Source organism: Pediculus humanus, genomic scaffold (assembly GCF_000006295.1).
Source record: "Pediculus humanus corporis 1103172107667 genomic scaffold, whole genome shotgun sequence".
NCBI lineage: Eukaryota > Metazoa > Arthropoda > Insecta > Psocodea > Pediculidae > Pediculus > Pediculus humanus.
Genome location: NW_002987276.1, coordinates 214,078 through 226,278, shown reverse-complemented (window position 1 = coordinate 226,278; position 12,201 = coordinate 214,078). Strand labels below are relative to the sequence as shown.

Here is a 12,201-nt window from a genome sequence, read left to right as displayed (position 1 = left end):
ATTTTTTAAAATATTTTTTTCGTTATGAAAATCAGGTGAGGGGGGGAGGAACCCCGAAAAAAAAGGGCCCCGAAAAAAACGAAATATAAAATTTTTTTATTTATTGATTTATATTTCGTTAAAAAAAATTTTATTTATTATTATTATTTTCATCATTGTTGTTGAACTCGTGCGTCGTTCATCATCATCATCATCATCATCATTATCATCGCTGAAATTGTTGGTTTGCGTTTCAAGTTTTGGAAAATGCGTGAGTGTCGACTTGAAACTTTTTTTTTTTTTGGGCTTATTAAGAAATGTCGAACTCGTGAGAGAGAGAGAGAGAGAGAGAGAGGGAGAGAGAAAAACCGGAAACTCAATTTGAAATTGTAATTTTTTTTGTATTGTTTGTGAAAAAAGGCCCCCCCTTTTCTTCTCACTTTCCCGTAATAAAAAAAAATCCCCATTAAAAAAGGCCTCTTCTTATTTGAAGACGCGTAGTATTCCCCACCCCCCTTCTTCGGTGTCCCCCAAGAAAGGCGGTAGAAAATAAAAAGTGAAAAAAAAAAAAAAATTCGCAAAACGCGAGAAATGTCGAGAATTCGAAAAGAGTAATAATAATAATAATAATAATATTTGTTGTTATTATCATTATTATTGTTGTTGTAATTTTTTTATAAAAATATTTACAAACCGTGTGAAGCGTTTTTTTTATTTTTATTTTATTTATTTTTACATAAACATTAACGTAAAGAAAAAAAAGAAAACTAGAACCCGAGGTCAAAGTTCAAAACGAATCAAATTAACAACGTGCACGCGGCGTGCTAATTTTTTACGATTGCGCTTTAATCGATTTGAATTTAAAAAAAATTAATAAAAAATTCAACTTTTTAAAACATTCTACGACGACCGGATGATAACAACAACAACAACAACAACAACAACAACAACAATAATAATAATACTGATAATAATGATAGTGATACCAAAGAAAAGAAATTGAAAGTTGTTATTTCATATTTTTAAATCAATTTTTTTTTTTTGTTTTACCTTTTAAACGTTGCTTATCATCTTTCTCAGTCACTCACACTCTCGCACTCTCTCTATCTCTTTTCACAACAAAATTTTCTCACAGGAAAAAAAAAAAAAAAAGACGTTACAAGTGTGATGTACTCCTGACATTGTTATTGATTAATCTGTAGTTATTAATAGGAGATGAAAGTGAGAGAAAGAGAAAAACAGAGAGAGAGAGAGAGAGAGTGAGAGAGATAGGAAGAGAGAGAGAGAAAAAGAGACAGAAGAGAGGGGGAGAGGAAGAGACGCTTTTAAATAATGAAAAATTTTTTTCGACCTATTTTTTTTTGTCGACTTGTTGCTCCTGATTAATAATAATAATAATAATAACGGTGTCGTTCTTTGTGCGACACATTTATTATTATTATTATTATTATTATTATTATTATTATTATCATTATAATTATAATGGAACGTGAATCCGTGTCATTCGTTAATAATTTATAATTTATTGATAGATAATGAAAAGTTTAATTTTAACATGTAATAAAATCAATGTTGAATAATTAATAAGGTCGAAGGAAAGAAATCTCTTTCGCGACGATTCGATATATTATCGATCGATAATCGATCGATTACAATCTTTATTTCTCTCTCTATCTCTGTCTCTTTTTGTTTTTAATCGGACTATCGAGTTTGCCGAACTGTTTAAAAAAAAATTATTTATTTATTTATTTATTTATTACTAGCCACGTATCGATTCGTGTCATTAATTATTTACGAGCCGCGGGGCGAGGGAGGAGTGGGGAGAGGAGGGGAGGGCAAAAGAAAACAAAAAAAAAATTTATTTATTTATTTATAACGACATTTTAGTTATTTTATTATCACGAATTTTTTTCTTCTTCTTCTTCTTTTACATCGTACCTGCCCTTTTTTTTTTTTTTTTTTTTTTTTTTTTTTTAAAAACGAACGTTTTTGACCTTTGTTCCTATCCCTCCCCCTCCTCCTTACTCCCACACCCACGTCTCCCCAACTCGTATGGAGATTTGATTTAAAAAAAAAAAAAACAATTTTCACCGCCCTCTCGAAACAATTTCTCTCTCTCTCTCTTTCTCGCGATTTATCGAAATCGATATATATGGTGGGGAGGAAGGAAAGAAAGAAGGAAGAAAAAAATTGTATAAAGCTTCCTGGATTGTATGTATATATAGATCCTTGAAAAAAAAAACTAATAAAACGTTCGAATAATAATAATAATAATAAGTATTACGCAGGCGTAAAATTTGTTACGTAAGCAATAATAATAATAATAATGATGATGATAAAAATAAATTTAGGTACGATCGAGCCTGACTGACATTTTATTTATTTAATCATTTATTTAATTAATTTATTAGGTAAATGGAACAAGATAATAATAATAATATAATCGAACGAATTCGTTTGTTTTTTTAAAAATGATATTTATTGGTTTAAATTAATAATAATAATAATAATAATAATAATAATAATAATAATAATAATAATAATGATAATGTTCACGATAATGATTTATTTATAAATAATTTATGTGTGATGAAAAAAAAAAAAAAATTAAATAATAAATTATATTTATTTAATAAATAATTTAATTAATAATAAACGTCATTTATTTAAATTTAATTTTTTTTTTTTTTTGTTCGTTACTTTAATAATAAAATGGCGGACGTTTGTTTGTTTGTTTATTTGTTTGTTCGCTCGGGGATTTTTTTTTTTTTTTTACTTTCTCTAATGGTATTGGAAAAAGGTATTGGAAAATTTTTTATAATTTTTATTTTTAAATCGATTTCCGGTTGGTTTTGATTAAATTTACAAAAAAAAAAAGAGTGACGTTTGTTGTTTGTCGTTTGTCGTTTGTAAAAGATGAAAATTTTTTTTGTTTTGTTTGAGCGCCATTTTATTTCACAAAAAAAAAAAAGAAAAAAAAGGTAAATTTGAAACAAAATATCTTTATTCTTGTTTTATTCTTGTTCTTCTCCTTTAAAAAAAAAAAAAAAAATTTCAAAGTGACACGACATAATCATCATCATCATCATCATCATCATCATCATTAATATTATATTCGCGCGCCTTTTTGTAACCGGATATTCTTTTATGAATTTTAAAAACCCTTTAAAAAAAGAAAATCTTTTTTTCGCTCTTTTTTTATTTTTTTTATCTCTTGCGAGTTTTTGTTTGTTTGTTTGTCACGAAAACCCGAAGAAAATATTTTTAAACGTTTAAAATTATCATTATTATTATTATTAAGGCTCCGATTCAGGTTTTAATAAAATGGAAAAAAAAATTAATCAATTTTCTTTATAATTTCAGGTGCAAACAGAATCGATAACATTGAAATTATTATAATCTGTTATTAATAATATTATTAAAAAAAAAAAAAAAAAAATGGCACTCAAGGTGAAATGATAATAATAATGATAATAATGATATTAATGATAATAAAAATAATAAAAATGTAAATTTAAAAAAAAAAAAAAAAAACCTTCGAAAATCGAATAGTAACAATATTATTAAAATACGTTTGTTTTTGTCGAATGTTTGTTTGTTTGTATGTTTGTTTGTTTACTCTATGAAATCCGTTTCGAACAGTGTCACACACACACACAGTAAATCTTATAAATATCGTGCTCGGTGTCAACATAATTTATATTGATGATGATGATGATGATTATTATTATTATTATTATTATTATTATTATTGCTAATTATTTTCCCACGACCCTAGTTAATTGTTTTTTTTTTTTTTAAAGAAATCGTTATTATTATTATTATTATTATTATTATTTGATTACTTTTCGTTTTTTTTTTTAAATAAATAAATAAATAAAGAAAATGGAATGAATGGTTTTTAATTTTTATTAATTAATAATAACAGTTTTAATTACACGCGACTCGATTACCCCTCCCCTCCTCCTCCCCTCTCCCCTCCTCCTCCTTCTCTTCCTCCCAATTCCCTCGCTTTGTCACCACTTAAATAAACCGCCAACAATAACGATAATGTTAATGTTAATGTTAATGATGTTGATAATAATAACAATAACAAAACACATGATTAGTGATTATTACAATTATTGTTACTCTTATTATTATTATTATTAAAGAAAAAAAAGACGTGGCAGTAGTAAAAAAAAAAAACTAGTAACGCCGATCATATTTTATAGAAAGTTGTCGTCGTATGGGTTTTTCTTTTTTTTTTTTTTTTCCTTCATAAATAAAGTTGTCTTATCGGTGTTTTTTTTTCTTTCCTATTATGAGACACGTAAGGTTATCGACCTTATTTCAATAATAATAATAATAATAATAATAATGATAATAACAAGATATGACAATAAAAATAAATAAATATATAAATCGTTTTGTACATTACGTTTCTTTTGTTTTCAGATTTTTTTTTTTTTTATCGAACAAAGGAATACACGTAAAAATTTGTCTGAAGATCTGGTAGTTAGTCGGGAAAGGGAAAAGAAGAAAGAAAGAGGAGGAGGAAGAGGAAGAGGAGAAGGAAAAGAAAAAAAATTAAATAAAGTATAAAAGAAGAAGAAGAAGACACGAAGATATGGATAAAATGTTTTTACACGAAATAAAATAAGAAAAAAAAAATAAAAGAGAAAAAAAAGAGGGAGAGAGAAAAGGTGGTAAGTAAATAAATTGTGTAAACTTTAAGTATTTGATAAAAAAAAGAAAAAAAGTTTTTTCTTAGAGAGAGAGAGAGAGAGAGAGAGAGAGAGAGATGTGAGAGTGAATTTGTAAATACTTAACGACCTTAAGGTAAATAATGATGATGATGATGATAATACTAAGACGCACGGTTACCCCATTTCCCCCCGTCCTACCCCCCGTCCCCGACTACCCACCGCAACTCTCCCATCCCCCCCTTTCTCTGCTCATTCTAAGCAATTTTACTTTCTTATTATGCCACACCGTACAAAAAAAAGGTAATGGAGCAACGAAATTAAAACGATGATGATGATAAGGGGAGACGTTATCATTTTATTTTAAAGTTTATATAACCCCTCTCTCTCTCTCTATTCTCTTATTTGTACTTCAGACATTATTTAAAAAAAAATTAAGTCGATCGATCGATCGATCGATAACTCGATTAAAATCATTTCGATACGTTAAAAATTAAAAAAAAAAAAATTTTTTTTGTTTGTATCTTTAGCCGCGCTTAAGAGGAGGCATGAGTAAAGAGGGGACAGGGAAATTAGAGTGCAGGGAAATGGAATTGCAGGGAAATGGGCGCGCAGGGAAATGGGAATGCAGGGAAATTGGAATGCAGGGAAATGGGAATGCAGGGAAATGGGAATGCAGGGAAATGGGCGTGAAGGGAAATGGGAATGCAGGGAAATGGGCGTGAAGGGAAATGGGAATGCAGGGAAATGGGCGTGAAGGGAAATGGGAATGCAGGGAAATGGGAATGTAGGGAAATGGGCGTGAAGGGAAATGGGAGTGCAGGGGAATGAGAGTACAGGGAAATGGGGAGAGAAGGAAAGGTAAATAAAATAAATTTCGTGGGTAATCCGACCGTAAATTTTTGTTTTTTTAAAATTAATGATAATAATGATGATGATAATAATAATTAATCGTAGTATTAATGATAGTAATTACGTAATTTTCGGTTTTTCTTTAATTTTTTTTTTTTTTTTAAATTTAAACTTGATTTTTAGTTCCTGATTATTTTATTATTGATTATTATTATTATTTATTTATTTTTTTTTTTACGGTTTTTACGCTTTTGTGATGAACATCCTGGTTACGTTAAGAGAAAATCCGTTGGCGTAATTCGAAACAAGTTTTTTTTTTTTTTCCTTTTTTGTTAGGGATCACGAAAAAAAAATTTTTTGGAGATTAACAAACAGAAAGAGAGAGAGGAAAAGAGAGAGAGAGAGAGAGGAAAAGAGAGAGAGAGAGGAAAAGAGAGAGAGAGAGGAAAAGAGAGAGAGAGAGAGAGAGAGAGAGAGGAAAAGAGAGAGAGAGAGGAAAAGAGAGAGAGAGAGAGAGGAAAAGAGAGAGAGAGAGAGAGAGAGGAAAAGAGAGAGAGAGAGAGAGAGGAAAAGAGAGAGAGAGAGAGGAAAAGAGAGAGAGAGAGAGAGAGGAAAAGAGAGAGAGAGAGAGGAAAAGAGAGAGAGAGAGAGGAAAAGAGAGAGAGAGAGAGGAAAAGAGAGAAAGAGAGAGGGAAAGAGAGAAAGAGAGAGAGAGAGGGAGACAGGGAAAAAAGAAAGAGGAAAAGAGAGAGAAAAAGAAATAAAACATAATTTGTTTTTTATATAAATTTTTTACACGCTCTAAAAATTTTCCAAAAAATTTTTCAAGTAAAGTGTGTCGATTAAATTTTTTTTTTTTTTTTACATAACTGGGGGTCTTGTAAGCTCCCCTCAAGAAAAAAAAAACTTTAATTGCCCGATCATTTAAAAATTTAACTTAATTTATATTCATTTCCTGGAGTTATTATTTATTTATTTATTTTTTTTTGCGTGTCCGTGTGTACGCGTGTGCGTGCGCGTAATTTTTAAACTGTTGACATTTTTGTTTCTCTTGTAAAATATTTCAAGAAAAAAAAAAAAAAAAAAGGAGTCCATATTAAAATTTAAATTTCCTGCAACATCCTCAAGGTAATTATTATCATTATCATTATCATTATTATCATCATAATCATTAATAATAATAATAATAATAATAAAATTTAACGTTTTATAAATGAGTCTTTGGGCGAGTCATGATAAATTTTTTTTTTTTTATTTAAAATATCAGGTTTTCCATCGAATAATTTTTTTTTTATTATAATAAAAATAAAGAAAACGATCAAAGTGATGCCATGATAACGATGATAAAGGTGAAAAAAAAGCAGAAGACGACGGCGACGGCGACGCCGGCGGTGGTGGCGGTGGCGGCGAATAAAAAAAAAAAAAAAAAGAATGAAAATAATTTTCCCGTCATTTTATTTATTCATTTGTTTGTTTGTTTTTCCCTCTCCCCCTCCTTCCCCGTCGCGCTCTCGAAGAAAATAAATTTTTTTTTTTTTTAAATAGAAAATTTAACAGAGCGGAAGTTAAAATTTTTTTTTTTTTTCGAACTTCCGGTTGAATGAAAAAAAAAAAGAAGGGAAATTTGTGCGTAACTCCGTAAAAAAATTAAAATTCATAAATTCCTTTTTTTTTACGAATATAAAAAAATTTGATATTTTTGGGTCGTTGACCCTCCTCCCTCTCTCCCTCTTTTTCGTTCCCGTCCCGTGGGAAAATTTTGTCGTCGAATTTATCGTTATCATTATCATACTCATCGTAATCGCAATGGAAAAAGGTCATGACGTGTAAATCACCCGGGTTTTTTTTTTTTTTTTCTCGAAATTTCCGGTTCGAAACGTATTTTTTTTTATCGACACAATTGACGTCCGGTAATGATGAAATATTTGGCGGGAAAAAGAAAAAAATTACAAATAAAAAAATCTCATAATAATAAATTTTTGCATCCGCCACCGCCGCCACCGCCATCGTTATCGCCACCAGATAACTGCATCAGATAACTTTATGAACGGTTTCGATTGCCAAAAAAAAAAAAAAAAAAGAAATTAATTATTATAATATTGACCTCATAATAACAAAAGGGACGGAATAGTTATTTATCGTGTCAATAGATAAAAAATATATATATATATATATATATATATGTTTATGTGTTTTCACCTTTCGGGTATTTTTAACCTTGTGTCACAAAAAAAAAATTGGCAAAAAATTCAATGTATGATTTGTGGAAAAATTTAAATTATCAATCGCGAGGAGGAATATAGAAAGTTCTACGGGTGCGTGAGTGCGTGCGTATCGGTTATTCTAATAAAAATTTATTTATTTATTTATTTATTTATGTATGTTATTTAATCGATGACTTTGTTCGAGGAAAATTTAATAAAAAAAAAAAAAATTGAGTATCCGACGAAAATAAAAATTAATTAAAAATTCAATGACAAACAAATTATATTATTGCTTGTCTAATGCGTGAGTGCGTGTGGGAGTGTGTGAGTGCGTGCGCGCTCGCGAATTAGAAAAGGAAAAAAATTTTGCGAAAAAAAATAAGGTGCGGCGGAAGGTTTTTTTATTTATTTTATTTTATATTTTTCATTCCGTGTCAATGATACAAAAATCGACAAGGTTAACCTTAAAAAAAAAAAAAAAAATGACGAAAAACTGGGTTAAAATTAATTTTCGTTTCTCTCTCTCTCTCTCTCTCTCTCCTCCCCTTTCTCTCTTTTTACTTATGCACACGCATGCATACCGCATGTGCGTGTCGCGTGAATTTGATAAAAATTTGTCACGAATGTGATTTGCTCACGGTGGATGAATAATGGGATGAAATCCTCCTCCTCCTCCTCCCCCATCTCCTCGCTCATATCCTCGTTCATCTCTCTCACTTTCACTCTCTCTCTCTCTCTCTCTCTATCTATCTCTTTCTCTCTCTTTATGACTTTTTGTTTTTTTTGATTGTTTCAGGTTTACGAAATGAGGGTTGAATATGTATTCAATGGTAGCAATAGCAACAATAAGAAAAAATCTTCATCGTCCTACGAAATCGTATTCAAATGCGAAAATGTTCCTTTCAATGATGATAATGATAATGATGATGGAAAATTAAAGAAGAAAAACGAAGGAAACGTCAAGGGACAAATTCAAATGGAAAAACTAAAGTTGGTGGCCCCCCTTTTTATTTTATTTTCTTTTATTTTTTTTTTTTTGTTGTTCTCTGATTCCACGTTTTTTTTTTTGTTTTTGTTTTTTTGTTTTCGGGTTGGTATTTATCAAAACGACAATGTAATGATCGCGTGGGTTTTTTTTTTTTTTTTAACGTGTCAATAAAATGATAAATTGTCTTTGACGTTCGACATCGATCGCGTTTTTTTTTTTTTTAATGATGTAGTATTATTATTATTATTATTCGTGATTTGTATAAAGTGAAAAAAAAAATTTTTTGCGTAGAAGAAAATAAGAGGAAAACAAGATGGCGGATGGGGTGAAGAATTAAATTACGACGATTCGTTTACTTAATTCGGTACTGATTTTAAAAAAAAGTTTAAATCTCGGTTTTTTATTTGTATTTTTAAACTTTCGTATCTTCAGCGAAAAAAAAAAAAAAAAATGAAAAAAAATTTTCTTTTACCGGTTAATGAACTCCCCCCTCCCCCCCCAAAAAAAAAAGAAAAAATAATTGTTTTATTTATTATCGTGACATTAGAAACAATATAAATAATTTTTTATATACGTATCTTGTTACAGAGATAAAACGGTATCGGACGATGAAAGCGAAAAACTTCTCATTTCTTTAGTCAGCCTATTGAAAATACAAAAAGAAAAATGTCGTTTGAATTACGACGAAGTATCGGACTTGATATCGAGGAGTCCGATGAGGAACCATCACCACCACCATCAAGATTATTCTCACGGAAGTACAAAATCAAACGATTATCCGTACGCAATATCGAAAGTTTGCAACGGCGTGACAAGAGTCGTGGAACCAGACAGAACGAATACCTCGTCATTGTACAAACGCATATATTCGTCTTTGCAATCTCAGAACGTCGCCGTCGGGTCGGGTCACAACCACCTCAACCACCTTCACCACCACCACGTGAGCGACGTTGATTTATGCGACATTAATCTATGGTTGAACCTTTGTAAAAAAGATCCGAAACTTCTAAACGATTTCGTACAAGACTGTCAAAGCGAGTTAAGCAAAAAAGAAATGACAAATTCATTGACGACTCTGTCGAATTTCTACGAGCATAGGTTTAATAGTAGCAGTAGCAGTAGTAGTAGTAGTAGTAGTAGTAGTGGTGGTGGTGGTGGTGGTGGTGGTAGGAACACGTGTGCAAGTGTTTCTAGTCAGTTCACGTCTCCGGCTCAGAGTCCATCCGAAAGAAGTCTCACTAGTCCGGAATCGGTGACGTGCGAGGAAAATTCTCTGTATTTCACAAAGTCTCCGAGGATACCCTCTCTCGATTCGATCACAATTAAAGCCGACGGCGATGACAAGTATAGAAACATTAATAACGAGTCTATACCGACGAACGTGAACGGAAACAACAAAAACAACGCTCATTGCTCAAACGCCGTACACGACTTCAACATAAAACCAGACGACGGGTATAAAAGTTCGGAAATGACGGCGGGATCACCGGATTCCGTACCGAACATAGGCACGGTCATGTTGAACCTCGCCGAAGATCCCTACGAAAGTACAATAGACTTAAATCAATTTGCAAACGTTTGCGATACTCATACGGAACCTCCTCCGCCGACGACACCGACATCGCCATCTTTCTCATCTTTCTCATCGTTCTCATCATCGTCGTCTTCGTCCGCAACGATCATTTATACGGAAAGAGATGCTCTCAATGCCAAACTCGATCCGAAGGCTAAAGAAAACGCTTGGGCTCGAATCAACCAACTCGACATTGATTTATTAGGAAAGGGTGACGAAGAAGGAGACACGTGAGTTTTTGACGTGACGTGTCACGAATATGAAAAAGTTTTCAGAATCACTTTCCTCGATTCGATCGGAATTTTTTTTTGTTTTTTCCAGGCAGCTCATGATACTCCTCGTTTCCGATAAAATGACTCTCGAATACGTGTACGTCATAGTCGAAAGGTTGTTAAAAGAAAATCCCGAGTACCTGTCTTGTAGAAACGAATTAAATCAAGATGCTTTTTATTTGGCATCGTGTAAATTAGTTAGGGAACCACTGTTAGCAAGTTACATTGGAGAAGCTTTGATTAGAGGAGGACAAGACGTGAACAAAGTAAATTCGAATGTCTCCTGACACGTTTAATTCGGCGGGATCGGAAGGGGGGGGTTTAATGATCGTTAATTTTTTTTATTTTTTTTTCTCTGTAGAAATACGACGGTGGAAATACGATACTTCATCATTTGGCTCAACGTGGCGACAGTCACGTGAAAATTTTAGAAAATTTACTCAAGCTCAATAATAATTGTAACAAGATGGCGTTCGATGTAAATAAAAAAAACAACAGGGGATTCACTCCGCTTCACGTTGCATGCGAACAACATAAGACCAACGTTTTGCATTCTTATCAAACGGTTAAGGTCCTAATGAAAAATGGAGCGGATTGTTCTTTGAAAGTAATATATTTTGACCATAATAATAATAATAATAAACCCTTTGTCATCACGTTCTCTAATTGTTGTCTGTTTTTTTTTTTTTTTTTTTTTTTTTGCGTTTGTTGCAGGATTACAAAGATGAAAATACTCCGTTGCACGTACTCGTTAACGAATCGTGCGATTTAGATCTAATGCGTATCATATTAGAAAACAGGTGTGTCATATCGAACATAAGCGGAAACAACCTACCTCCAACGGCCGTACCCAACAGGCAGGGTAACACGGTCCTTCATTTATCCTGCGGCCGAAACACGTTAAGTTTACAACATCAGAAAGACCTGATAAGGCTTTTGCTCTGGCACGGAGGCATGATACAATTGAAAAACATTAACGGTTGCGTACCTTCCGTCCTAGTCGACAGCACAAGAAAACAAGTAAGTTAATATCATCATCATCATTATCTTTTTACAAAATTTTCAATTTTTTTTTTTTTTTGTATTTTTAGGAAATAAAAACAATTTTACACAGTCACCGTTTGAGGCAATCGTGAACGATGTGAAAGAAAAAGAAAAAAGAACAAATCCGACACCCGTCATAAACATCGATGCCATCATCAACGACGTCGTCGTCGTCGTCGTCGTCGTCATCGTCATCTACGTCATGATAAACGCGTTTTAAATTTTTTTTTTTTGCGAATAAATACTAATCACGTGATACACCATCCGTCACGTGACAGCGCTCTTCCGTTTCCGATTGGGTGAAAACAAGTAAAGCTTAAATTTGCCGAATTGTTTCCTCTCCTATTTTCCTCTCACTCTCTCTCTCTCTTTCCCTGTTTCTACTGTAAATAATAACTTTCCATGTCTCCTTTGATTCGATATGGTTTTTCTTTTTAGGTTTTGTCTTTAAAAAAAGAATAGACGACGCATTATTATTATTATTATTATTATCACCATCGTCGTCGTCATCACTATTATCATCATGATTATTATGCGGCGGCGACGACGACGACGACGACGATGACGATCTCCCGTGCGTTACGTAAAAACTTTTAAAAAGAAA

General features: G+C 31.8%; 1 protein-coding gene across 1 annotated transcript; it reads left to right on the top strand.

Annotated features, from left to right (window-relative positions):
- Window positions 1-8,525: 8,525 nt before the first annotated feature.
- On the top strand, window positions 8,526-11,817 carry Phum_PHUM283610 (uncharacterized protein; the record flags this gene model as incomplete). Its single annotated transcript, XM_002426828.1, has 6 exons — window positions 8,526-8,710; window positions 9,297-10,511; window positions 10,603-10,819; window positions 10,915-11,160; window positions 11,268-11,573; window positions 11,668-11,817. The coding sequence occupies 6 exons, from the start codon at window positions 8,526-8,528 to the stop codon at window positions 11,815-11,817; spliced, it is 2,319 nt and encodes a 772-aa protein (XP_002426873.1).
- Window positions 11,818-12,201: the final 384 nt, after the last annotated feature.